We start from the raw sequence: 27495 nt of genomic DNA on the forward strand, positions 1-27495 counted from the left end.
AGTGACGCAAACAGAAAAAAACAAATGAATGACGGTCATCGAAGCACAAATACATGGCACAAGTAAATAGCTGTACAAATTTGAATTTGGAATTCCTTACCAAAGAGGAGAACATCGTGGTTAAAGTCGCCAGTACGAAATACGCCAATTTCATATGTAAGGACCTAATATTTAAGAGTCATATTAAAAATCCGTTTAAGTTCCACGTGAAGTATGATTTCTTTGTTAAAATCTAGAGTAGAAACAATTTCAATTCCTAGATATAGCTATAAATCGCCCTGAACTGCGTAAATATATCTAAGTGAATACTAAGCGCCTATCAAAAGAATAATAAATCAAGAAGAAAAGTTATTTAATTATTTTCACGTTAACTTCTTAATTGTTAATTCTTTGTTATTTTATTAGATTGAAATTTGACATCAAATATGAAATTGGGACTCAAAAAACAGATAGACATAGATGTCAATTACGCCTATTACATTATACAAGGAGATACATTTAAAAACTTTAATCTTTTTGAATTTCTTTTTTTTGCAAGAAAAGGTGAATAATAGGTAAATTAATAAAAACACATAATTGTTGTGTTCAAAACACATTTTTTATAACTTTTTTTATTGAAAAATACCTGACGCTGATGTTAGGCGTCGTCCAACAATACAAAGCCACTTGGCCGCGGTTACAAAACAAGCACAACTTAAGCCAAGCCACCTTAGGTTACATTTGTAACATTATCAATGCTTTACATACTTTAGGCTCCGAAAATTGCTTATAAAACCTTACACACCCGACGTTCAGTCTTTGATATACCTCGCAACCTCCTCGTCAGATCTCGTTTGAGCTAGACACACGTAAGTCGATGAACTTTAGTGACGACCTCTACCAAGCCAGAAGTTAGTATGAATTTGGCAGAATCCGTTTTTAACAATAGCATTTAAAACTAGACTTCACATGAATGATCCTTACTTATTTGTTAAGAAAAGGTTTCGAGGTTTGGACAGTTGGTGGTACAGCCCCTCTGGGCATTAAGGCATTACACTAGTGTCAATCTGTCACGCGTTTTCATCGACAAAGATCGAAATCGCGTGAAACGACACTCAAATAACGTATCTGTAAGTTTGAAGTTTCCTCCATGAATATCGTTCCAACTTACAGGTACGCAAGTACACACAGCTTTTACACAAGTACACATCCGTACATTCGCAAATAAAGTGCCACATCAGGTACAAAAATAAAAAAGCTGTTAATGTTGTCTCGCTCTTTTACGCATGTGCAACGACGGGTAATTAATATTTTTTTTTGCTGCGCAGTTATAATGCAATTTGGCACCAGATTTGTTGTTATAATAATTTTGTTGTATAATAAACAACTGTTACAAAATATCAGATCGTTGGTGATAGAACAATCATCGACTGGATTATTCACATGAAACGAATGATTCGTTATTATTTTTTTTTAATGGAATTGATTAAATGTGACTAAGTTCTCTGCAGCTTTAACATATAATTTCATATAAAAGAGATTGCCTTGTCGTTTTCATTAATAATAAACTAGTAATTATTTAGTAGTATTTTTTGAGTTTTAAAAATATTACCAAATTGTTTCTTCTTTACTTTTACTCGCTTAAAGATGTTTTAAGTCGTTTATATATATTTTTTACATTTTCTGCACATACATAGTATTTATATTTTTTATGATTATTCGATAAGGAAAATATCGTAGGTCAAATTTACTGAACCATTTATTATTATTTTATCTTCACCTGCATATTAGAAAATTTCAAACTTATTTTTTCTTAAAGCTTGAAAACTTAAGTCAAACCAAATCATATCTTAAACCTCGTACTTTCAAATTATTTTTTATAATATATTTTTTCAATTTCAAATCGATTTGAAAATAATTTCACTCAGAGATACTTTACAAAATATTTGACTCATATGGAGCGTAGATTGATAATTACTGATTAAAAAGGACAGGTGAAGAGTGTAGAAGCAAAAACAAAATACCAGAAGGCACACATTCGTTGCCAGAAATTAAACATATCCTAAAACCAACTCTCTCAACCGTCTGTCATGAGTATATCCCAAATCAATAGAGGCTTTACACAACCGCATGCGTCAAACATTGGCTTGACGTAACAGAAACAATCCCTAACGGATATTCATAAATTATAACCCATTCAACCGACAACAAACAACACTTTAGAATATCTCACACACAACACACGCGGTGGTCGCACACACGCTTCAATAAAATTCAAAAAAGAAAAACGAAAAGATGAAAAAAAAAACAACGCCGGCCGCAGCGCGTTGCCAAAACGTCGGCAATGTGCTATCGGCCCTCTAGGCCCTTCCCGATATTTTTTTTTTTGGGATTTTTTGAATGTTAATTTTTATACATCACAAATCATACACGAATAAGCCGTCGAGGAAAGGACTTCTAAACCTATATACATATTTACACCTAACTTCAAGGACTTAGGAATTCTTATACACGCGCATATATTAAGGAATGAATCGCATATTGTATATCATAAATCCGCTAAAAATCGTTAAAAACAAACTATATTGAAAATATTTATATGGACTGTTCAATTCCAAAACCTATCTACTTGTAAATTTATAAACACCAGTTAACTGGCAACTGTTTTTATATTGCTTAGGATTTTGGCCCGTCGGACGCGTGTCTCGATACAGGTTGACCAAGCACCTTTAGACAGGTCGATTTCTATTTTACAGGGAAGCAGAGCGTTTCCTCTAATATAAGTGGCAACAGTTACATTTAATTCCCGAATTAAAATAGCGCGCTGGGATGTGAATAAGAGTCCACATTTGGCGCTACCCAGGGAGCACCGCGCGGAGGTCATGGACTATGCCCCCCTTCATACAACAAACAAACACACAACATTCACCCTCGTTAATAAACCGGTTTATGATAATACGTAAACGAATTTACAAACTTTGAACTGGAACATTATTATAAACTCCCTTGAAATACGTCACAAATAAAATTTTGTAGTACTTGTGTTCAGAGTCTAGTTTTAATATGCTAATTTTAAATATTATTTGCTGTTAGTTACACTTTTAATTACTTAGCACAGGTTTCCTAGATAAGCTATTTGTACTCAACCTTTAGATTCTTGTATGCAATTAATTGTACATGGATAATGGATTTAAAAAATGCAGCATTATTTACTTGGACAAATATGACCATTTAGCTCTCTTTGAAGTCCGTCTTAAGTTCTATACAGTAATAATCCTACTAACAAATTTCAGATAGTTCTTCTAAACCAGTTTACTAAAGTGGGTACACAAGCACACAAGTCCAAATCGGCCGCATGACACACCAAGCGGCGGTCAAACCTAACTTCTCCAATTGATCTTTTATAAACACTTCTATGTCCAAATACACAAACGTCAATCAAAATGCTCGGTCTCTCCAAATACCTATTCTAAAATAAGAGAACCATATTAGGTCACGGTTATAATTGAGTGGCCTTTGAGTATTCGGGCAATAGAATAAGACTCTTAAAATCTCAGACAACTTGAGCCAAAAACCTATAATAAATACAATAGGTAAATAAATGAAGACACCAGACTAGTGTAAGACTAATATGTCCACCGGGGACGAAAATTCATTTCTGATCGAAAAGTGTAAGAAATACGATCAATCAATCCGAAAGTTCACACTCAAATTTTGTAGGAATTCTGACTTGCAAACTTGAGTTGCCACAAACCTTCCCAAGTATGTATGTTGAGTACAATACATATTTTATTTCGGTAAAATATAGTTTGTAAGGAAATATTTGTTTCAAGGTCTTCGGTAATCCTACTAGTGACAATCGAAATGCCTTTTTAAGAACGTAAAAGAAGCTAATATTTTCTTTACAAGATAGTTTTGGCCTACTCAGCATCTTTAAATTATAATTAAGCTAATTCTTTCATTGGGCATAATAACCAGATTACAAAACTGGTTTCAACCCATTTTCGTACGTTTATGATTAAGCAAACTACAATGTGCCTTGAAATGTCGTCTTTAGACACATTAAAGATTGGGTTGCAGTTGACCTTGGACGAGTTTATCCAATGACCGAAATTGGCCAGAATATATAAGGTCCCAGAAATGCCTACACGAGCTCTACTAGTCCATAAAAAATTCAAACCATTTGAAACTTCGAATTCATAAATGCGTTTAGATTTGACACATATTGTTTGGAATATGACGTATTTCTTTTCTTTAGCCGATTTCAAAGTCTCGTTTTGAAATATATTCTTATAGCAAAAGCAATTTCATAATATTTGCTTTTGAATTGAACAGCTTCCGGTTGCCATATTTAACCCAGCGGATGAATGTAGATCTACCGTATTATAGTAGTTTTTGTAAGACTTTTGTGTGGCCACGGTAGTTAAAACCGTCAACTGTAAGTTAAATATAGCACTCGTCCTAGGCCCTCTACAATGTTACCTCTACATCTTATCAGTGACATAATCATAAGATACAACGCTAACACGAGACGTATTAACCAAAACTATACGTTCGTGTCGACATTGTATTACTACCTACTAATTTCGTTTTATTGTCACATCATACCGTCAAGAAAAATATACGCACTTTTCACCAATTCGAGTAATTTTTTGGTAAAAATTCATATATCCCTCGCCTAACATTCGTTCATACACAACTCAATAAGGCAGTCACCGTAAATATATTTATATTATACATTTATATTATATAGGCTTACATTACACATCTGATAATCATCCGATGTGGATAGCGTATACGGCCAGATAAAAAAACATCTAACTAAACAAAAATGGAATTTGAAAGGTTTCTTTTAAATACATATATATGTTATAATATAAATACGCTAAATAGCACCAAGTTGCTATATTTACTTACAAGTCGTAGAGGAAAGATAGCCAGCGTTATCCGTCAAAAAGGTACATATTTTTTGATAAATAGCCTTGCTATGCGTATTTGTCACTTGTCTGTTCGTGGAATGTAGCAACCGGGCGTAAGAATTGAATCCTTGCCATAGAATTATATTCAGTTGATGTTTCTTTGTCTGTTCGCACATTGAAGCAAACATTCCTCAAAGCGAAATGGAATTCCGTTTCGAGGATTACAATTGACTCGTGATGGAAATAGGGTTTAACACTAAATAATAAATAGAAAGGTGCGGTAGAAATTAACAGTTAATAACAAAATATAAAGATCTTAAAAATGCAACAAAGAATGTCAGCTGCCAAGATAACAACAAAAAAAAAAAACAAAAGTTAAAACGACCGGCTGTCTTGTGTTAATTGTATATTATCTTATATAGCTTCCTGTGGATGTATAGAAAAACTATTAATTTCTACCCACCCAGTCCAAAAGAAATTTATCTACCTATAATACAATCCGACTTATCGACACGGTCTATTTAGACAATGCTTTCGGATATACATATAGAAATGTTTCCCTTATTCCCGCCGTGCTAAGCTTACACTATCCTATACAAATATATAATGGTAGGTACATAGCTTTTATACAGATCTAAAAGCAGGCCTTAACCCTTATTTGGGAATTTTAACTGCAATTTTACATATACTGACGCATTTATATTAGATATGGTACGTGATGCCAAATAAATAAAAGTGCTGTTGTACCATATCTTCTTTAGGGAAGATAGCAATTACTGAATTATTGCGTTTTGATAAATAAATATATATAATTTAAATTAATACATTTTAATAGACATTTGTTCTCTTTGCAATTATAAATATATTCGTTTTATAAATAGTAATATAAAGACATGATTCTTCAATTTGGGTTGTTATATCAAGAGCCAAAAACATGAATTTAATAATTTAAACATGATCTTAGAAAGTGTATGTAAATATATATGATAGACTGTTTTTAGTAACTATGTACGTAATTTCGACGTTCGGCTTAGCCGTATATATTTTAAATTAAAGTTAAAACGCACCCAACAGGTGTTATAGGGCGGGCGGGCTTAGCACGGCGAGTGGGTGGTAGGGCGGTGCGAGTGGGTCAATAGGTGGGCGGATGCGCTCTATGGGTGAGAGGAATGTATTCCGGGCGTGCTTGATCCTCCTGAGGGTTGCTGTGGTGGTAGTAGTACTTGCTGGAATAAAATATTTTTAAATTAAATTACAAGCAATTAACGAAGAGAGTAGATACACCCCTTTTATTTAAACCAACTTCAAAAAAGGAGTATTTTTTTCAACAAGTAACGTTCAAATATTACGTCACTCATTTTTGGAGATTCTTGACCCCCTACCCCATGAGCCGCGCCGTAACCTTACGTGACCAACCAGTGACTCTTTATGTCTAAAACTTACCATTATGTGGTAAAAATACTGTAAAGTCGAAAATAATATTAAAAATAACGCGTAATTCAATCCCCGCCCCGCATCGTAACATTTTACAAGAGGGACCCCCCCCCCCCCCCCTCCAAGTTCATAAAAATTGAATCAGTAGTTATTCTGGTATGTGGTGTGTGATAATATATCTATTATCTATGTATATAATGTTTACAGGTATTAGAAATTCATATTTTTTTAAATCATTACTGTGAAATTTCAATTTAAGAGCCAGTTTATCAATTGGGTCAGTTCGGGCCGGGCCGGCCTAAGATCGACAAGTTGTTATATATATCTTTAGCGGTCGAAATAATTTATTTATTTACACACATCATTATTCTACCTTAATAGTTACAACTAATTTGATACAACGTCAAAATAATACCTACACCGATTATCCTATAAAAAAACATTACAAAAATTATATTTATATGCCTAAATCTTATAACTAACAATATAGCAAGCAACTCTTGTGAACTCATAAATTCGTTATTGCGTTTCAAGGTAGGCCATTATCGTCCTAAAATGTAGGTGCCGCTACACTACTAAAAAATGAGACTTCATCTCACACCGATAACATTCATTACCTTGTTATTATCAAGTTTACGTTTCTCTACACAAACTAATAATCCCAGTTTAAAAAAATCCTCTTCATTGTTGCAATGTATAATGGAGCTCAAAATACCTGCACGGGATGATGGTGGGGATGGTGAGGGTGATGGGGCGGCGAGGCGGTGGGTGGCGCGTGGTTGAGGTAAGCCACGTGGTGGTGGTGATGGTGATGAGCACCAGCTCCGCCTCCCATCAGCGGACACAGCACTTGCGGCATGTACTGAAAATAAAATCGTATACATGTTTATTTACACTTCTTTACACACACAAACGCAACGGGCAACCTAATCAAGATTAACTACGATCTCCTCCGGGTGACCCATGCTTTCGATTTAACAGTAAAACAAGTGCTAAATAAAATAAATAAAATTTTCAAGTATTACGTAACGCAATTTTTGGAGATTCTTGATCGTACGGATGATTCGTAATCACAAAATAAGAAAATCAAAGACCTCGCCCCTATAGGGCTTACGTAATACTGGAACGGCCCTATATACAAATGTTTTTTTATGGGTTTTTCATTGCTTATCGTATTTAGGATGTTTCGAAATCTCCAACTCTAATTTAAAATACATATTTGCAACAGCAACTTTTTGTACTAATTGTCATTATGTATTGTAAATAATAGCAATGTCTACATGGTAATATTAATTGATGAAGTATCTTAAACCTCTAAATAGACCCAACTTATAATTTATATTTGATAATTTTTTTACAACATCTTCATTTTATTACTAGTATCCCTGCAAAAATAGCTACATTTCACTCCCTAGTAAATTTAAGATTTTTAGTGAAGAACGTCATTCGAAAAAGGCTGCTGCCATTATTCCGACACAAATACTTATAAAAACAAAAAAAAATTGAAATGCTTTTTTTGTTTGAGTAATATTTTGGATACTCACGATTAATGTGTCTGTCTGTGGCTGTGTGTGTAATGGTCTAAAAAAAATCTTATAACTTTCCAAAGTCAAAAGCCTTAAAGCTACTTTGCGTAACCTACCTGGAAGGGCTGCTGCTGGTAATGGTGATGCGGCTGGTGCGGGTGTTGATGCTGATGCGGGTGCGGCGTGTGCGCGGGCGATGGCGGGGGGTAGAGGGCGGGGGAGGCCGCGGCTGGCGAAGCGGAGGGGGGCGCGTATTCCGCCACCGCACCCCCCACTCCCACCGCTCCGCCCCCCACACCCACGGCTCCCCCCATGCCTACCGCCCCACCTGGGTGGTACATGCGCACCTGCAAGTCATACGGGTAAGCTAAGCTTCGTTTGATGTATGTATCGTGAGGCGTTTATGGCGTGTCACAATGACTATGTTAGACAAACAGTATTTTTATTGAAAAAGTCACACAAAAACCCCGAAAAAATAATCTAAAAAGTTTTTATATTGCTATTCGAAAAGACAATTTAAATTTATGACAGACTGCGGACGTGTTCGCTAACGATTGTATCTCGATATTAAAATAATTATGTATTTAATAGAAATGTCATTATGATAACTAATGTTTTGGAGATTCGTGTTTATTTTATGTACCTATATAAATGTATCACCGCACATTTAGCGGCTAGGCAAAGCGAAAGGCATCATTTGAAAGGTCATGAGCATGAGCACAAATTATGCGATGTGAATAAAAGCGTAAGCATTTGCATGAGCATATCCTTAGCAGTAAATTCTTTGCCCAAATGGTTTACAGAATTGAATAATGTGATTATACTATGCAAGAACTAATGTTAGCATAAGCAAAGTCTAAATACTTATTAGTCGGAATGATAAGATTTAGTACAAAGAATTGTAAGGTAAATCCATATATTAAAAAATAGCGGGTTCAATGTGATCTCGGGCTGCTAGAGAGCTCCAAGATTGGAAAATTTTGAGAAAGCATTTGCCGTAAGCCTTTAAATAACCGTTTGCCGATAAATACAGATAGAAACTAAATAAATATTATATTACTTTATGAAATTGAAAGTTAATACGCAATAACGGCCCTTTTTATTTATTATAAGGTCTACACTATTTGTATAAGTTTAATTGATTACGCAATTATAAATATATCATTAAGAACTTCTTCAAGAACTCGGTTTCTTACAATCCTAATATATATAATTGTCGACATATGCGGAAACTTATATTTTGTAGTAGACACAACAAAAGTTGAAAACAATTTTTTTGTTAACACCGCAACAGTTTCGTTTACAAATATTGAAGTGGAAACAACATAATAATAGACAAAGCGAACAAATGCTTATACTTGTTTCTGTGTATACGTACCATATGCGGGTACTGTAGAGTGGGCTGAGGCGGCGCAGGGTGTGGATGTGGGTGCGGGTAGGACACGAAGGGCTGCATGGGCGCACCAGTCAGTAAGGGCTGGCCGGTCGCTGTGGCTACCGGCATACCTAGTAACAATCATGTTCATAAAAAAATATAACGTCTCCGTGGGTAACCTTTAATAACTTACGTAACTAGTTTATTTTTAGTTAAGCCAATGCTTTTATTCAATTGTGTAATTAATATATTCCGAGATATTATTGTTATTTAAAATCTAAACAATATTTTTAGTTTAGAACACAATTTTACTGTCGCTATAAAATGCGTTAAGTCAAAAGTATATATGGATAAATTATGTATTTTATAATATTAACAAACCAAACCTTTTCTGAAGTTCCCCCGTGGTTGTGTTTGCAAAGGCGCATGCTGACCCGCACCGCCGCCACCGGGCATTGGGCCATATATCTGAAGGTTCATTAATAATATATAAATTACTTTACTAGTTAGGTGTATGTGTGTGTGGTCACCTTAAAAGAGTCAACAAGTGGAAGACATTTGACAGTCACTGACCTTTTTTATGTATATGAGTGGTTAGTAATATTTTCCTTCTAATAAACAAACAGAGCGCCAACCGAGGGCGTTCAGAATGATTGAATTATGATAAAACAATCGAGGGTTTTAAAATATTATTATATCACACCGTTAAAAACAAAATAGTGTTAATCAAAAACTAGTTTAATGTGTTTAAAAATACTTTCAAGATAATCTAATACAAAGTATATAGGTCCGTGATTAGGACGGCGAAGAGTCGTAGCACCGACCGAACTATAAGAATATAAATCTATATACTATCCGATTGTTTTCTTCTAGTTTTTAGACGTCGGTAAATCTCTACACAAATTACTTAAATCACAACTAAACAAATTAAGATTATTACATCGCTAAAATACATTTTTAGTCATGTCTCACGATGAACATTGTGTAAGTTACTGATTTAACTTAGTAAATTCAGAAATTAATTGTATATCAGACACAATGTCAAGCGGCGTTGTCCAAGTGATATGCAATAGAAATAATATCTAAGCGTGACCTCATTGACATGTAGAGGTGATCTATTATATGATTTATTATCGTTGCAAACACACGCTATTTATTCATAATTAAAATAATATTAAAATTAAAAACTCTGATTACAATTATCTAGAGATAAGACAATCAAAGTTCAACAGTAACAAAATGTGGCTGTTCTGGTTATTAGTCGTAGTTATTACAATAAAACTGTTTAATAAATCAACATCGGGAAAATGTTACGCAGATACAGTAATGAGTGGCAAAGTGGTTGTGGTAACTGGCGCGAGTGGAGGTATCGGCTTCGAAACCGCATTGGAGTTAGCAAGACGAGGTGCTAAAGTGATAATCGCATGCAGGAGCCACCAGAAAGGAGAAAGAGCGGTTCGAATCATTAGCAAGGTAGCCAAAAACAAACGAGTACGCTACATACATTTGGACCTCACATCATTAGCGTCCATACGAAAGTTTTGTGACGAATTAAAGGCGTCTGAAGCAAAATTGGACGTGTTGATAAACAACGCCGGAGCGATTTGCACGACACGACAGAGAACTACTGATGGTCTATTAAAAGACGAACAAATCAACTATTTTGGACCGTTTCTATTAACAATTCTCCTAGTTTCCATGTTGAAACGAGTGGCATCAAGTCGTGTTGTGCTAGTTTCTTCAGCTTGGCACAAATTAGGAAGGATTGAGAGAGTCAATGATGAAAATGCAGGTTACATACAAGCATATGCAACTAGTAAACTATGTAATATATTGTTCTGTAAGGAGCTGGCAAGACGCTTAAAAGGTACCGGGGTCGTTGTGAATAGCTTAAATCCGGGACAAGTGAATACGTCATTATATAGAAGTTCAACGGTTTTGGAAAAATTGAGAAGTCTAGTGCTATACTTCTTTTTTAAAACACCGACAGAAGGTGCACAGACGTCAGTGTATTTGGCAGTATCAGACGAGTGTGATACGACGAGTGGAAGATATTTCGAAGACTGTAAAGAGGTGATGCCTAGCTCCAAAACGGAAGACGATTATACAGCACGTCAACTATGGCTGATGAGTGAAGAACTTGTGGGTTTAAAGCCAGATGAGTTAGCAGATGTGACCATTCCCAAAGGATAAGGGAAACTGTTAAATGTGTAGTGAAATTAAGGAAAACTGTAACAACAAAGATATATTTAAGGGACACTTAAGTTTTTTTTAATAGAATTTTAACAGTTTGAATAGTAAAAAGGTTTAAGTATTAGTAAAAAAAACCACTGCAACACCACACATTATTTTAAAATTTGGTTATTTCTTAAAACCTTTGTAAAACGGGACCTAAAGGAGTGACCAGTACCATAAAGTAAAATAATTATAAAATGAATAATGGTTTTATTCGAAAATATCATTATCAAATTATTGATATATAATTAGATTATTTTGAACACTAATCACTCCATCCCATTTAACCACACTCCCTCACCGAGTCATGCCTATCCCTCTTTTCAGCGAGCACCAGTATGGGAGGCCCGTACTGGCGGCACTCACAACTCATCTCCATTGGGCCATTTGAATGCTATATGTAAAGACTAATATAATTCTCTTGCTAGAGAAACTCATATAAAACATAAATCCTCAGTCCTCTCTGACTTAGCAATTTAACACAAAATTGACTTATTTTGACAAATACACTTATAAATGACAATATTAAAAAAAATATAACTAAATCATTCAGTATGCCTTTAAGCACTGAATCTCAAGCACAAATGAACGATATTGATGAATTAAAAGCTTCAAAGTGTTGCCGTCTAAAATGCTAGAAATCTATTGCAATAAGAGAAATAATATGCAATTCATCTATAGTCATCAGAAATATATCTTGAAGAACTATCATAAATATCGAATTGTCTTAACTGCCTTAGTAGAAATATTCTCAAAGGACCAAAACAAGATATTTTTTCTTTGAAACCAGCAATGGTACTCTGTAACGCCATCGCGATTGCAATCAATTGAAAATGCATATAAATTTGTAATCGCTGGAAGTTGCAGAATACCGGCGCAGTTTCTAGCCAAATGTAGTTTAAATTAATAATAAAAATTTCACTAACGGGATGTGGATGCTGTAGATAAGCAGGCGGCTGCTGTGAGGCTGCCGCCGCCGCCGCCATTACTGCAGCATATGCCGGAATCTGCAATACAATTATATGAAAAAAGGAAATGTATTATAATAATGCTTTTTGCGATAATGTTCAACTGTTGAAATTGAGAACAATATCCTAAACCTTTTATGTATTTAGAATCAAAGGAATTCATTTTAAAAGGAATAATTAACTATACTCTGATTTTTCATTCCGTAGAATTCTGACATTTCATAAGTGTAGCTATTAAAAAAGTTCTCCACCGAAAAGGGACAAATTTGAACAAATTTAGGGTAATAAAATGCTACGTATTTATTACGTACAAAAAGGTAAATCTTAATATGTACTTTTTCGAGTAACCTAATACAAAAATAATATATATTTCAACATCACGAACTAACTTTAATCGAATATCGAATTAACTTCAATTACATTATTTTATTCTTTAATCACTGCCTATTAATTCCAGGTTTAGTATACCTTAAAAAAAATGTTATCTTTACTTGTGCGGTTTTACCATTTGTGATAAAAGTGGACGTAATTCTCACCGTAAATCCACCTTTAATGTGGAGGACCGCAATTAATAAAATGGATAAATTCACTATCAAGTAAAATGTATGCATGGACTAAGATTTTCATTCGTATTAAAATTTAAAAATATGCGCGGCTAAAAAGGTTTGTAATCTCTGACATGTCCAAAAATGATAGCTGTCAGAATTCTACGGAATTAAAACTCCGAGTATAGACGTAGATAAATTATAATCCTTGCGACCGTAAACCGTACTAAACTGTAGTAACATATGTACCTGACAGCAACGCTATATATATATATATATATAGTGTGTAAGAAATCCAATAGTATGTTATAAATACACTTTATTACGTTAAATTGCGTTAATTACCATGTGCGGACCCGGCGGCGGTGCAGGAACGTAGCCACCTACAACGTTCAATCCGACAGGTGCCACACCCATATTGACGCCCACTGGAGTTCCCGGCGTATGTGGCCTGCAATATAATAGGTTTTAATGGTGACATATCACTGTTATACGGGCTTCAAATGTGTAAAATATCCATTTAAAAACTAAATCCCCAATTGGATTTTATCCAATTATAATCAAAAGATTAGGTTGATGTGACTTTTGCGACAAAACGGTGTAATGCATTATACACACTACGAGCCAAGGCTGTACATTTTGCTGACTCAGGCTTTCTTATTTTTATAAGCGTGGCGATTTTCTTAATTGACGGAGTTACGCCCCGAGAGTATAGACATAGGCATTCTCTTCGACTGTCACATTGCAGTCATTACTTAAATAGCAATTAACATTTCATTATTTCGCTTATATCGTATTGTAGATAGAGTAAACATTAAAACCTCTATTATTTAAAGCACCCCAATGACCCAGGAACCGTACACACTCTATACATATTACATCCACCCACCATATTACTAATAATTCATCCAAGTCATACCAATAAGAGCTAATGTTAAATGCGCACATAGATAGAAAATCCATTAGTGCACAGCCGGGGATCGAACCTACGATCAGGGATGAGAGTCGCACGCTGAAGACAGCAGGCCAAAACTGCTAAGCTTATGGTATACTTTAATATTAAAATGTACTCAAAAAAAATCTGCTAATTGTGTGATAACACTTTTTATAATATAATTTGTTAAAATTTGGCTATTATGCTGTAAATAAAAAAATTGTAGAACTGGTTCTACAATTATTGGTTATATTTGAGTAAAGAACTTTTATTATTATTTAAAATGTATAATTATGTAAATAATTATAAGTTTTCTAATTATAATTCTTCAATCCGTTCAAAAAGTTGTTCTTAAAGTGTAAAAGAACTTTTAAACAAATTCATTAGAAGATAAATAGTTCACCTGCTGTGCGAAGGTGTAGTAGGACTTCTTGGTTGGAAAGTCTTCGCACTGGGGTTGAACTCTTTTGCGTTGGGGTTCAAAGTGGATTTCTTGAGGGTGGCAGTCGCACGTTCTACTCCGGGAGAACTTGCTTCGGGAGACCGACTCGTATCCTCTACTTCTTCCGTGGGGACAGGAGGCGGCTGGAAGACATTTTGAAATAAGTTAAAAATCGAATTCATCCATTCCATCCATTTATTATTTTAGTAAATATTATAAAGTAATTATAAAATTTCATATATAAACATTACACAACCGTGGCAAGTCCGTGTATGTATTTGGTCGCAATCGAGTTTGGCCCAAGAAGCCAAGATCATATGGATAATTCAGGTTTTAGCAGGAAAAAACATTATTATACATAATAAAAAAGGATGTTTAGTTAATACAGAAAGTGCACTAGGATTCTCTGTGTCATGGGCAGCTAGTCTCAGAGTACCATCTTAAGACGATAGCCAGACAGTAGACAAGTTGTTAATATGGAAGTGGAAATAATTATTTATAGCATTTATCTGACCCAAGAAACGGACAAGCAATACCAAAATAAACTAAACAAACTGTTAAAATTAAAATAGAAAAAAACCCATGTAGAGAGATAACGTTATAATGAAAATATTCTTAAAAAGTACTTGGTGAACAGAACAGAATTTAAATTTTTTTTTACTATCAGCCTATCATTACCTTGTGATGCTCTGGTGCCCGTGCAGGCCTCTTGTGAGGTTCTGACGGGGGCCCTACGTTGGCCGATACTTCTGGAGGACTGGGCACTACTGGGCAGGGCTGGGGCTGTAACTGTCGGACATAATAATTGTAGAGATAAATTTTTAACGTATTTTTAAACTCTCATGAAAATTTCTACTATATATATCTTCGATTAATGGAGCAATAATTTACCACGAGATCTCAGACATATTTACCTGAGGTTGCGGATTGTGTACGACTACAGGGGGCTGTGGCTGTGGGAGAACTGGCTGTGGGGGCTGCGTGGGCGGCTGCTGTGGCGGGGCCATCTGTGGTGGTGGGGCCATTTGAGGGGGCGGGGCTTGCGGTGCAGGAGGGGCCGGTGACGTCACCAGTTTGAAGTCTTGATGGAACTTGCGTAGTTCCTGTAAAACAGTTTTATTATGAAATGCTATCTATCTAATATAATAATAGAATCTCCAAAACATACAATAAATAATTCAATACTGTTGTATAAATTAAATTTTAATTAAAACCCTGAGATCAACATTACATCCAAATAAATTTACTATCCTATAATAAATTCACATCCACATACTTTCGACTTTACAACTTTTAACACCTTTAACCATAAGTAAGACCAGTTCAATAAATAATCTTTGTTTATTTTCAGTACCTGTAACTCCTCCTGCCTGCGTGGTTCCCTGGGCTCTCTCTGCTCTCTTGGTTCCCGATCACGTTGGTCTCTTGTATCCCTGGCCTCCCGTTGTTCCCGTGAGTCCCTGTCTCTCTGATCTCTTTGGTCCCGTGATTCTCGGTCTCTCGGGTCACGTTGATCCCTAGGGTCCCTTTGGTCTCTGGGATCCCTTTGGTCTCTGGGATCCCGTTGGTCTCTGGGGTCTCGCTGGTCTCTCGGATCCCGTTGATCCCTAGGGTCTCGTTGGTCTCTGATATCTTGAGAGCCGTGCCGTGATCTACCAGCCTCTTGTGGTCCGCTCTGAAAATAACACAAAATACAATTCCCTACACTATCAACATTCCATTTCTTTAGTCTTATTTTTTAAAGGTTTTTTTATCAAGAAAATAAATCTTATTGTAAGGATAGCAAAAGAGAAAAACTTAAATATATTTCATATTTTATTTAAAAATTACAAATAAATCATATTTCGATACACTATTTAGAAACTATTCTTTAAGACATTTTAGGTCACTTTCTATAATAAAGAAAATACTCTTTACATTATACCGCAACCGGTAGTCACTACATGAACCTTTCGTGGGGTTGGAAATATTTACCCCTAGATCTATGCGATACATTGGCCCTATTATGGAATCTACGGTTAAATGAAGCCCAGTCTGACGATCTATGCCTATTAAAGGAACTATTAAGCGGTGCATTAGTATGATATGGTGTGTATCTGTTACTAACGTGATGGTGATGCGATGGGAAGCCTTGCCGTGGCCCTGAGGCACGCGGTTCGCCGTTCATTTTGCTGTTTGATTGTCTGAAACAATTAATATTTTTGTTAGTACTGTTATGAGGTACGTAAAGAGGAAGTCATGTTCTGGTGAGTGAGAATGTGAACGAATGACGAAATTATTTTACAATCTGTTCGATTCTGATAAGTCAACGGCATCTATACTCCAATAGGCGTTGACACGCGACATGATACGTCATGTTAGGTCCAATCACAATTGAGGGTAATGTTTGTGCGTCATTTGTTTTTCTCATCGTCATTCGCAATTCTCACATCCCCCAAATATATCCAGAGCCAAGTTATTTAATTAATTCAGTTATGCAAATCGATTGTTAGATTTACGCGTATATCATCTTATATTAAAGACCTTTGGGACAAAATTTATAATAAGAGAATAGCGAAATGGAATGAAAGTGTTCATATGGTCTATTATAGATTCTGATTTATTTTCCCAAGACCGTTTTTAGTACATAAAATTTCGACATTCCTTCGTATGCGAGGTGAATTAAATGATTTTATCTCTGTATATTTTCACTGATAACCCCATTCAACATATCAGCCTATATTATTTTCCTTGCGTTCCAAACATTAGCTTATTTATCGGTTTACGAAAATTTACTCTAATAGGTAGCGCAATTTTTGAGGAATACTTATAATGTAACATAAGTAAGTAAGTGCGGTTCACGTATACTGACACGTACGCATGCGCATGATGCGGGAATGGTGGCGGGTGGTGGCCAGCAGCTTGCGCCGCGTAGCTCTTGTTGCCGGGTGTCCCAGATGGGTTGCCCGACTGAAATAATAAAATATACATTTTTGACGGATTGAATTACGTAATTGTGATAAATTAGCTATTTACTCTACAAAAGTTCCATTTACAGGAACTATTGACTATTTAAAACATATAGTTGTTAACAAGTCAAGTTGGTATCTTGTAACACAGACTATTTTTAGGATTTGATAGACTAAATATTGACTTAAACATAGTGAAGAGACTGAGTCGATCGAGATCATGTCGGTATATAATAGTAAGAATTGTTACCGTATGTTCATCCCGTCTGTCTGCGGGCGGCGCTGGGGGCGTAAGATGGTGCCGAGGTGGTCTGGGGTCCTTGTCTCGGGCCTTACCACCCCCGGGGGACCCGCCCCCGTTCCCTGATTTCACGGGCTTGTTAACTTGCTGTTGCTGCTAAAATTCAAAACATATGTATATGATAACAGGACACCAATATCGTCCAAATCTCGCCGCTATTATTAATAAACAAGCGCGGTCAGTACGTAAAATCTGATAGTTAACGTAATAAAATAGTTGTATAAAAATGGTGTGAAACTATTGAAGTCCCCCTGTGGAAATATTAAGAAAAGTATGTACACACATCAGTTGTAAAAATAAATATCAAATTTGTATAGGAAAGGTAAAGACATACAGTTTATATTACAAATAATAATATTAAAGACCAGTACTAATCTTACAAATTTCCGATTGTAATAGAGGTTATCAGACTTTTTAATATTAGAGATATGTAACAAATGGTCATCGCCTTTTGATATGGCTTGTATGTTATTATTGTTTTTCGACCTTCATTATACGTACTAACATACTACTAGGCTACTTAGTTTTTGACAATTGATCGAATTTGACAATAACAATAGCTTGATTAAAAAATCATATTTTGTGTACAATATTTGAATAGTTGTTAATAGTTACCTGTCCTGGCTTCCTCTTGTTAGGTATAACATATTTGGGCTGCTCCTGTTGCGGCCTTACTACGGCTGCGAATCTTTCTTCTTCGTCACCGTTTTCCAATTCAATTCGAGCCTTGTATGTAGCTGTGCCTTCTATTTCAGCCGCTATTTCTTCAGCTTTCGCTTCAGCTTCCCTGTAAAAAATAGGGGTTTCAAATTGTAAATAATATGAAATTGTAGAGTTGGAGGAGTAAAAAAATAATCTTTCTACTACAGATAATAGTTCATATGAGTCATATCGGATTATGCATAAAATATTCTAATGACAAAAGTCCAGTAGATTTCGAGTTTATTCGTTACGAACATAAAAATCTTTCGTCTTTATAATATTACTATAGAGTATGAACTTACTTATTTTCACTCTACCATAATTACCAAAAAGAAAAATTGTTTATAATTCAAGTATAACAGACAAATGGACATGACATGAACTGAAATTTTATAAGTTATATTTAAAAACATTTTCCACATTCGCTGGCCATTTCTTACTTTTTAAACTATCACAATATGAGTACATCTTCTCCCTACGGACTATATTAATAGGATTTACCTGTAATCCTGTGTGTCCTTCCTCTGAAGTTGCAAAGTATACCCCGTTAAGGAATGGTCATATGTACTGTGTACGCCGTACACTTCTTCATTCTTACGGAACATGTCATTTGCGTCCCAGCCGTTGGCTCGGTGGTCTAACTCTAGTTCATCGAGCCTAGCGTCTCCGTTTACAGAGGGTGAGTCACCCGTGTCACCATCACAACCGTCCCATGGCTCCAACTGACGATCTTCGGCTGAACGGCCGTTACCTGTAAGTTCTTAACGGCTGTTAAAACGTATGTCACAAAAGAAAAATATTCCTTAGTACTTCTCGATGAAATAAAATTCTTTTTAAATCTATCATCAAGAAAAAACTTTACTTCAGAGAAGATCGCCTTGATATTTATGACAGTTGTTTTATATAAGTTTTCATAAATTAATTTATAATAAGAAACCAGTGGCGTTACAGACTTTTAGGTCTAGGCCAGATTTGTATACATTTTTTGTGATCCTTTGATTTTTCTAATAGGTAAGTAGATCATCAGACGTCTGTGCCTGACACACGCCGTGGTGTCAAGACACCTCGGTTCCCTCACTTTGTTTCCTTCACCGTACGAACATGTTAAATGCGTACAAACAGATAATCCATTGGTGCCGGGGTTCGAACCAACGACCTCACGGATGAAAGTCGCACGCTGAAGGCACTTGGTCCAATACCGTTCATTCAATTCATTATATGCACTGTTATTACAATACAGACATATTGAATAAATAAACACTGCCGCGTAATAAGCCGGAAAGATACCGTCGAGGTTTTTGTTCTTTTTTCGGATTACCAAAGATTTACGTAAAAAATTCTTACCATTAAATTTGCTAGAGATAGCACTATCTGTCTGAAACACGTCATGTGTGGCGTATTCGAGGTCTGCGTCTTTCGCTCGGATGGACACCACGTCCTCGGGTTTGAAGATCAATTTCTCAACCACAGAATCCACCGCCACTACACCCTCTTGGTCCACGCGGTGAGCAACTTCTAGTACAATCTGTAAGTAACGATAACATTAGAGACAATGTTCCGTCGCTTCATATCTACTCTTCAAAGTAAAATCAGATCGAGGTAGGAGATACAATTGATATGCTCGAATTAAAAAGTTCTATCAAAAACAACTTAAACCACCTAACTACTATTTATTCTATTCTTACTATTTATCAATATTAAAACATTAAAATCAAGTAAGATATGCTTAAACATAATTAATATAAAATGTTTGGTTTAACAAGAAGTTCAAGTAATTTTTAATGTGACTAGACCAAGTAACTATTATTTTTTATTAAAATAGTCAAAGATTTTAATTTTACGTTGAGTTCACTGTGAGGTCGTGCGTTCCAACCTCGGCTGTGCACAAATGGATGTTTCTACTATGAATACATTCAACATGCCTGTGCAAAAAAGGAAACATATTGTCAGTCGGTTGATCGCGTACTTCCCTAAACAAAACTGAAACAGGCGAATATGTGTTGGCATGACCAATGGGACCATACTTTACGTTTCTACTTTCATCAAACTGTTTGATGTAGAAAGAATTTTAAATAATTTTCGTTTAACGCTAAGGATAAGATTCAAAATATATACTTTCAAGGATTAAATTCCATTGTGAGTCAATTTATTCACTCGTATGCGAGCATAGACACTTGAAACATTTAGAACACTCTTTCGTGCTGGGGCTTCTAAAACGCAAATTATTCCCTAAAGCCCTGTAATTTTTACGTGTATAATTGAGAGCGTAACAAAGGACAGATCCAGGACGCTCGCATTACAAATTACAATACACACAGACACTAGGAAGTTTGTCGAGATAAGCGTGATTCATCACCGGATCATGAACTACGTATTAGATTACATATGAAATCTTCTTTGTTAGGTTTTCAGATAGTAGTTAGTACTTCTGCGAGACACCTCTGTATTAGATTGGTATTAATTTGGACTTCTTTAAAATGAAATCGCATTAACTTCCAAACATTGTCAGACAAATGATTACGATTGAAATATCTTTGCTTCTCCTAAGGAATACCAGGAATAAAAAAAACAACATGGTTTCAATCATGCGTACTTCATTTAGTAAATTATTAAAAATAAAACAACTATTCGCATGGAAGACGCAATATATACACGATATTTTAAATGCTTAAACGCAACCACTTATGTAAGTACTCCCGTCTCCTAGAATCGATTAACATTGACTCCAATATTTGGGTCACCCATAAATATCGGATTTTATGCAACAATCACTTAAACAATGTGTAAGTTAGTTGTTTTAATCTTCACGCGATTATATGCTTTAAAATCAACCGTCTAAAGTTTCTATTTTTTTTCTTAATATCAATAAGAACTGTTCAATTATAGGAATGTATAGTTTAAGTGATGATATTTTTTTGTGATCCACTTAAACGTAATAGATTATACTTTTTTTACAAAGTAGAATATAGAGTTGTGTTGTTAAGTTAACTAAAAAAATTAAAATGAATTCGCATATTACTAAAAATTCTACGACCTACGCGTGTAGATAACAATGTAATATGTATATTATATAGGGCACAATAATTAAATTAGTTATAACAGGCATGTATTACATACATGGTATATCTAATAATAGATAACATTTACTTTTGTTTAAAAACAAAGTTGATTTTGTAAAAAATATTATGCGATTGAAAAAGTGCCTACCGAGACGAATATTTACTATCATAATTTATTGCAACTAATATACCGCTGTACGCGGACCAAATCTAAGCACCAGCAAGTGTTAAAAACACGGTTGTAAACAACATTATTTTTCGCATCATGTTAAAATAACAAAAGTTTATTTGAATCGCTCTATTGAATTATGAAAGCGTATCAATGTAATTTTCGCATAATATTATGCATTCGCACTAAGTCTAGAATCTAGACAAAAAGTGAAAGTAATGAGATCCGGTTCATAAAGATAAATCATTATTGGAATTATTGGGATTTGTGTATCAATACGATATCTAAAGCCCGCATTTCACAGAACTTGAACCAAATAGTATACTACTTTTAAGTGTCTATTTGTCAGTTTGTAGTTTAAGTAGTAGTGTACACAAAGTTTCAGACTACATTACGAATTGAGACAATCACGAAAAAAACTTCTCAGAATTGAATTATGTGCGTGGTAGTGCGGTGATATAGATAAGTAAACGAGTCCGTTATATTTTCATGTCTTTTTTATAGGTTTTCCAATTCCACGTATGTCACGACTATGATACATAAATGATATAGGATAGTATAAAGGCATAACAAACTAATGTTTATTAGGACAATAATTTATCATCGTGATAAAAACGTTTCTTTAAACTTAGCAACTGAGCGGAGTTCCCAGGAGAATTCCAAAACGAACTAGGGGGATGTCATCGAAGAGTTAATATTATTCTCTGAGGACCATAGAAGGTGAAAGTCGAGCTTCAAATTCGTCGTATTCGGTATTCAGCTGGTCGTCTATTGTACCAACCAGTGGCGCTACAATCCTTAGATATGTCTATATACATTTCGTGATAATATTTTTATCTTAATAGATAGTAGGAGATCAGCTCTCTGTCACCGACAAAACCCGTCTACAATTTCTTCACGATGTTATGATCAAGAAAAAAAGTCCGAGCCGTGATAGGAATGGGACACACAACAATGTGAGTCGCACGGCCAAGCCGGTCTGGCTTCCAAAATGGCTGCCCATCTTCTAGTATTGTACTAAACAACAGATTAAAATGTATTCTAACGACGACATTAATTAAAATTGTTAATCCTTAGAATTCGCTCAAAGTCAGTGAATAAATTTATTTTCTTTGAAGCCGAAATCAGGAAACTGGTCGTGTACCGAAACTACTGAAGACACCCACCCGCGCAGTTGGCGGTTGTCTAGACTAAGTTTTATTTAATCTGCTAATCACATTACCACGCGTCATAATATTAGCAACTTTTGATTTTTATACCAGTACACCAGATCAAATCGCTCTCGTTGCTTAATTGGTCACACTTTGATTAAAGTTTATGGAATAAGATGAGTTCCGGGCCGAGCTGACAAATGCTAATCTTGAATCCCCCTATTGCTTTTATCGTTATGTTAAATTAGTTGCATACTGTTAATATTATATCTTAGTAAGAAAAACCGTATAAAAAATAATTTCTCTATATTTAACATAATAAATATTAATTTTGTACGAGCGTCACAACTTGTTAGTTTATTTACGTATGACAAATCTTTACCAGAATAGTTTAACCGGTTTTTATTAAATAATAGTGAACCCAGACTTGTAAATTACACATTTGATGTAAGTTATTCACGCAATGCAATAGTATAAATCTTTATAACAAAGTCACTGATAAAGTTGCACAATACCGGACAAAGAAATATTTTGTATTTTCCCGGACGTTTTTTTTCTACAACATTTTAACCTAGATTTCACACGGTACTACGGAAATAAAACGTACCGATTACTAACCCACTAAATACATAATTACAATAAATTAATTATGAATGGTTCAATAATATATAAAATCTATATTAGAATTAGAAACTAAACATTAATATAATGAATAATTCGTAATAATAATCATGATATCAAGTTGCGACACCTAAAAGCCGGAAGTCACTAATATCTGTTTAATAATGGAATTGTTAAAAAAATTATTGTATTCTATTCTACATAACTGTAAAATTTGGAATCAAAATAATCTACTCTTGCAATAACGTCTTACCTTAAAAACGATGTCTTATTTCTACGAATTATATCAATTATTGTGAGACTTATGCCACATTTGTCCAAATAATCTAATAGTCAATAGTTATGATCTTACACATAACTCTTATCAATAATTCTTATTAAGTTATCGACACATTTCCGAAGAAAAATATCACAAACAGTAAACAATGGTTAGCGTGTACGTATTTTAATTTTAATTGACTATGAAGAATATTCATTCATTAATACAATATGGACTATATAGCATCTTCGTTACGAGTGTGTAAAAAATAGCCGAGATCACAATGCGTATATCGATTCGACCCACTTTGCAGTTTGGTAGATAATACGGCTATGCAGTCTGTGACCGATGTCTTTAAAAATAAACATTATCTTTTTTAGAGCTATTGTTATAATTCTCTTTACTTTATTATTAACTTAATGATCTACAATACAGTTTTTGGCATTTGGAAGAGGCGCTAATATTGTATTTGTAAAATGTCATATTTGTCATTAATTCTTGAGTAAAATACCCTAATGGAAACCATTAATATTATGCAGAAATCTGAATAAGCTTTAGGGCTTTGGATTTTCCAACAAGAACTCAGTGCAAAGACTGGGCTCCAAATTTTACCTTAAAAATGCTAAACACTAGAGGGTTAAAAATGTAAAACGAAAAATAAAATTATGCTTATTGACATGACATGCCACCTATGAAACATATATGTTGGAATAGCTATCCTATTAACAGCCATAGGAAGATATAAAAAAAAATAGAGTTACGTCAAAGTGTGAACTGAAAGTCTTGAAGACACCCTCCCAGAGACCGCCCGAGGGTGTTAGCACTTGCACGATGTCTCCGACATGTGAGGTCATGGCATGCATGAAGTGTGGATTGTTGTACACGCCCTCTGCTACCACACGACCTCGTGGTGACCTGAAAGCATTGCTATATTAAACATCTCCAATACAAAAACTTTTGTCTGTTAAACCGGCATTTCTTACCTACCCTCGGATTCACACAAAAATTAGCGCTTATTTAATTAGCATTATGTCAAAAATATACCGGGCTTACCATACTACTAGTAATTAAGCTGTATCAGGCGGAGAAATTTGATAAAATTTATCAATAAAACAGTCTCAGAAAGTCTGTGCCATTACTATGATGAGGTTATAGGACACACTTACTTGCATTAATATTGTTTGTTTAACCCATTGAAGCAATTTTGTTGAATGAACATGCAATATAGGCCTGATCGAAGGCATTTATTGGACATGTGTATTTAAAATACAAAACATATTTTTGTGTAAATCTAATGTTCCAATCACATGTAGTACAAAGAAATAACAGTACAAGATAGCTAATATGCAATTTAAATTAATAAACTAAGGGGAAACATAATCAAACACCATTAAAATATACTGTTACTAATGACTTGCTAATGTGGGGAACATTTATTTGACACATTATAATTTTTTTCAATGAAATAAGGATTTAAAAAATAAACACTTAGAATTCTTATTAATATCATGTATATGTATCTACATAGCACTAAGTCATGTTGTTATTTGACAGAGTGGACTATCAACATACTAGATTGTAAATTTTCACAGGTTCTACGTTTATCATTTTAAATGGAACTCAGACTGTCTATAAATCAGCACAGGCAAACCTTAGGGCCAACAAGCGGAACCAATTGCCTTTTATTTTACAAAACAAATTTGTGGCTGTTTATATGGGTCTTAAATGATTTGTGATAATAAAGATCTAATTTTATATTAAAAAGTCAGACTTTTTAATTATTATTATTTACAATACAAATATTTTTGCTCATAAACCACAAAAAAAAAAGTAGTTATCAAACCCAGGATTCAGCGTTTCATCCAAAATGCAAACAAAGAGTCAAGTCATATGGGTAGTGTATAGGTTTGATCAAAATTAACATACATACACTGTTAATTGTGACAATACTTTTTGAAATTTTTACATTAATCAAATTAATAGTACGAAAGTAAGACAGCGATTTAGATTAATACTTTTTACTGCAGCACTAATATGTAAATAAGTAACCAGTCCATAAGTAAAACATTTAATAATTTATTTAATTAAATTAGCCCAATGTCTTAGAATCAATATATAACCTTTTATCCAAATTTTTACAACACAATTTATTTTAGATTTTTGTATGAGAAGAGAGGTTATAATTATCATTTATGTAAAGGAAAAGGAGACTCTGATAAAATTATAATGTACCTTATACCATCAGAAAAAAAGAATTCTATTAACATAGACAGCACCTAAAATGAAATTTTTAAAACATGTAAAGGAGTGAGAAGTAGGAATGGAAAAAGTATAACTACTAAACATGTAGTATTTATAAAGATAAAACTCAAAAACAGTCTTAGAAAACATAAGTTTATAGTGCTTGAAGATCTTTTATAGAGTCATTTCAATAGGGTGATGTAATCATTCCAAGTATTTCATTTCTTATTTATATATTGGGTCAATATATAAAACAATTTTCTTATAATACAGGAACAGTATCAGAGCTTGGAAACAGCTGTTTTCCGCAAGAATGTGATTTAAGTAGGTTATATATATATCTGGATACAAATCTTTCCAGCAACTTTTATACATATAAATTCACTGTACCATTTTATCAAATTTTATTAAATAATATCACAAAATGTTAATAATTACCATTCATTAAAAATCATACAGTAAACAACTTACTTTAATATTTGCATAGAATATGGAGATAAGAATAATAACACAAGTATTAACTAAGAAAGAAATAAGGACTTTGGACATTTGCCAGAAAAGATTTCCTTAATTTAATAGGTGAATTTTAAGAGCAGTATTGGTCTAGTGATGACTGTGCAACTCTCGACCCTGGGGTGCATGAACCACAAATGTGCAGCAATGGAATTTACTTTCTATGTACCCAATTTGTACTTGTATGGTGAATGTTAACAATGACGAAACCAGCACCTCTTAGACCCAATAAGTTGTATATAAGGCTCCTCACCTACTTGTTTATAAAATAAAATGATCGAAGAGACAGCAATCTGAGCAACATACCACTAGAACAATAGGTAAATTTAAATGGATTTTCATTATGGAATGGAATTAAACCATCCTAAAATAATTAAAAATTGTATAGGAGGATAGTGCTTTAAGTATATTAAATTCGTACTCGTAAGATATTGCAAGTGTAATTAATGGAATCTATTAGGGATCAGCTGTTCAGAGCTATATTAAACATAGCGAGTTTGCAACAAAAGTAGGACAAATATGTATCTATAGCTAGGCAACACGTTAGGCGGCCGCCGCTCATATTTAGCACCGCGGCAAAACCTATGTATTAGGTACATGCTTTTGTTTACACTTGTCTGATACAGTAGCCATGCTTATACTAGAAATATTGTCAATGTGACGAAATAAGCGTTTAATTTTTGTACCTGGAGCTGTCTGGAGACACTGGCCATAACAAAGACAAGTCAACCCATTGCTGAAAGTTGGTGTATTGTAAACTATTACCTCGGTGGCCCTTGGCGATTTTTTCGTTTGTTGTTCATATCTCCTTCGCCCGACTGCCCCGGCGGGTAGGCACCTTCTCGTCTACGCGTAGGGACCGGAATTTTGGCTAATTATCACTTCTTTCTTTTACAACACAGTCCTTTCAACTTTCGCGGATGCACTAAACTGCAGTTGAAATTAAGAGTTAACACTCAAAATGCGACAACAAGGATGCATCGATTTCACTAAAGTCTACTAACATTTGCCAACAAATATAAAATCAAATATATTTGAATACAAAATCGCAGTTCGATTTATTCTCGGGAACTAATCCCAAAAAATAAACGGGTTGGCAGATTTCTCGTGCCTGCAATCAGCGCAGGAATACAACATGGCGCTGTGACGTATTTGTCAAAAGAATTGCGAAAAA

General features: G+C 34.5%; 2 protein-coding genes across 6 annotated transcripts; one reads left to right on the forward strand and one right to left on the reverse strand.

Annotated features, from left to right (window-relative positions):
• Positions 1–577: 577 nt before the first annotated feature.
• Positions 578–27459, reverse strand: LOC123713797 (ataxin-2 homolog). Of its 5 annotated transcripts, none has more exons than XM_045667657.1 (20): positions 27087–27459; positions 24329–24482; positions 19653–19833; positions 18810–19059; positions 18222–18393; positions 17556–17702; positions 17209–17306; positions 16465–16540; positions 15712–16032; positions 15272–15460; positions 15036–15146; positions 14319–14500; positions 13327–13432; positions 12395–12475; positions 11770–11862; positions 9620–9701; positions 9237–9364; positions 7975–8205; positions 7048–7194; positions 578–6124 (listed from the first exon to the last, which is right to left on the reverse strand). In XM_045667657.1, exons 1-20 carry the CDS (start codon positions 27122–27124, stop codon positions 6053–6055), a joined length of 2859 nt encoding a protein of 952 aa, XP_045523613.1. In that variant the 5' UTR covers positions 27125–27459; the 3' UTR covers positions 578–6052. The 5 variants fall into 5 exon arrangements, with proteins under 5 accessions (XP_045523613.1, XP_045523611.1, XP_045523610.1 ...); XM_045667655.1 differs by having other exon boundaries at positions 17556–17699; positions 18810–19068; XM_045667654.1 differs by having other exon boundaries at positions 18810–19068.
• On the forward strand, positions 10347–11670 carry LOC123713798 (retinol dehydrogenase 11-like). Its single transcript, XM_045667659.1, has one exon. The coding sequence runs from the start codon at positions 10473–10475 to the stop codon at positions 11424–11426; it is 954 nt and encodes a 317-aa protein (XP_045523615.1). The 5' UTR covers positions 10347–10472; the 3' UTR covers positions 11427–11670.
• Positions 27460–27495: the final 36 nt, after the last annotated feature.

This window comes from Pieris brassicae, chromosome 8 (genome assembly GCF_905147105.1).
Source record: "Pieris brassicae chromosome 8, ilPieBrab1.1, whole genome shotgun sequence".
Lineage (NCBI taxonomy): Eukaryota > Metazoa > Arthropoda > Insecta > Lepidoptera > Pieridae > Pieris > Pieris brassicae.

What these genes read in the sequence shown, in the direction of transcription:
- LOC123713798 (XM_045667659.1), top strand. Translation starts at nt 10,473, where the DNA reads ATGTGGCTGTTCTGGTTATTAGTCGTAGTTATTACAATAAAACTGTTT.
- LOC123713797 (XM_045667654.1), bottom strand. Translation starts at nt 27,124, where the DNA reads ATGAACAACAAACGAAAAAATCGCCAAGGGCCACCGAG. An exon ending in CTTTCAGTTCACACTTTGAC is followed by an intron (nt 19,834 to 24,328) that starts GTAACTCTATTT and finishes CGTTACTTACAG; the next exon opens with ATTGTACTAGAAGTTGCTCA. An exon ending in ACGGGGGAACTTCAGAAAAG is followed by an intron (nt 9,365 to 9,619) that starts GTTTGGTTTGTT and finishes GATTGTTACTAG; the next exon opens with GTATGCCGGTAGCCACAGCG.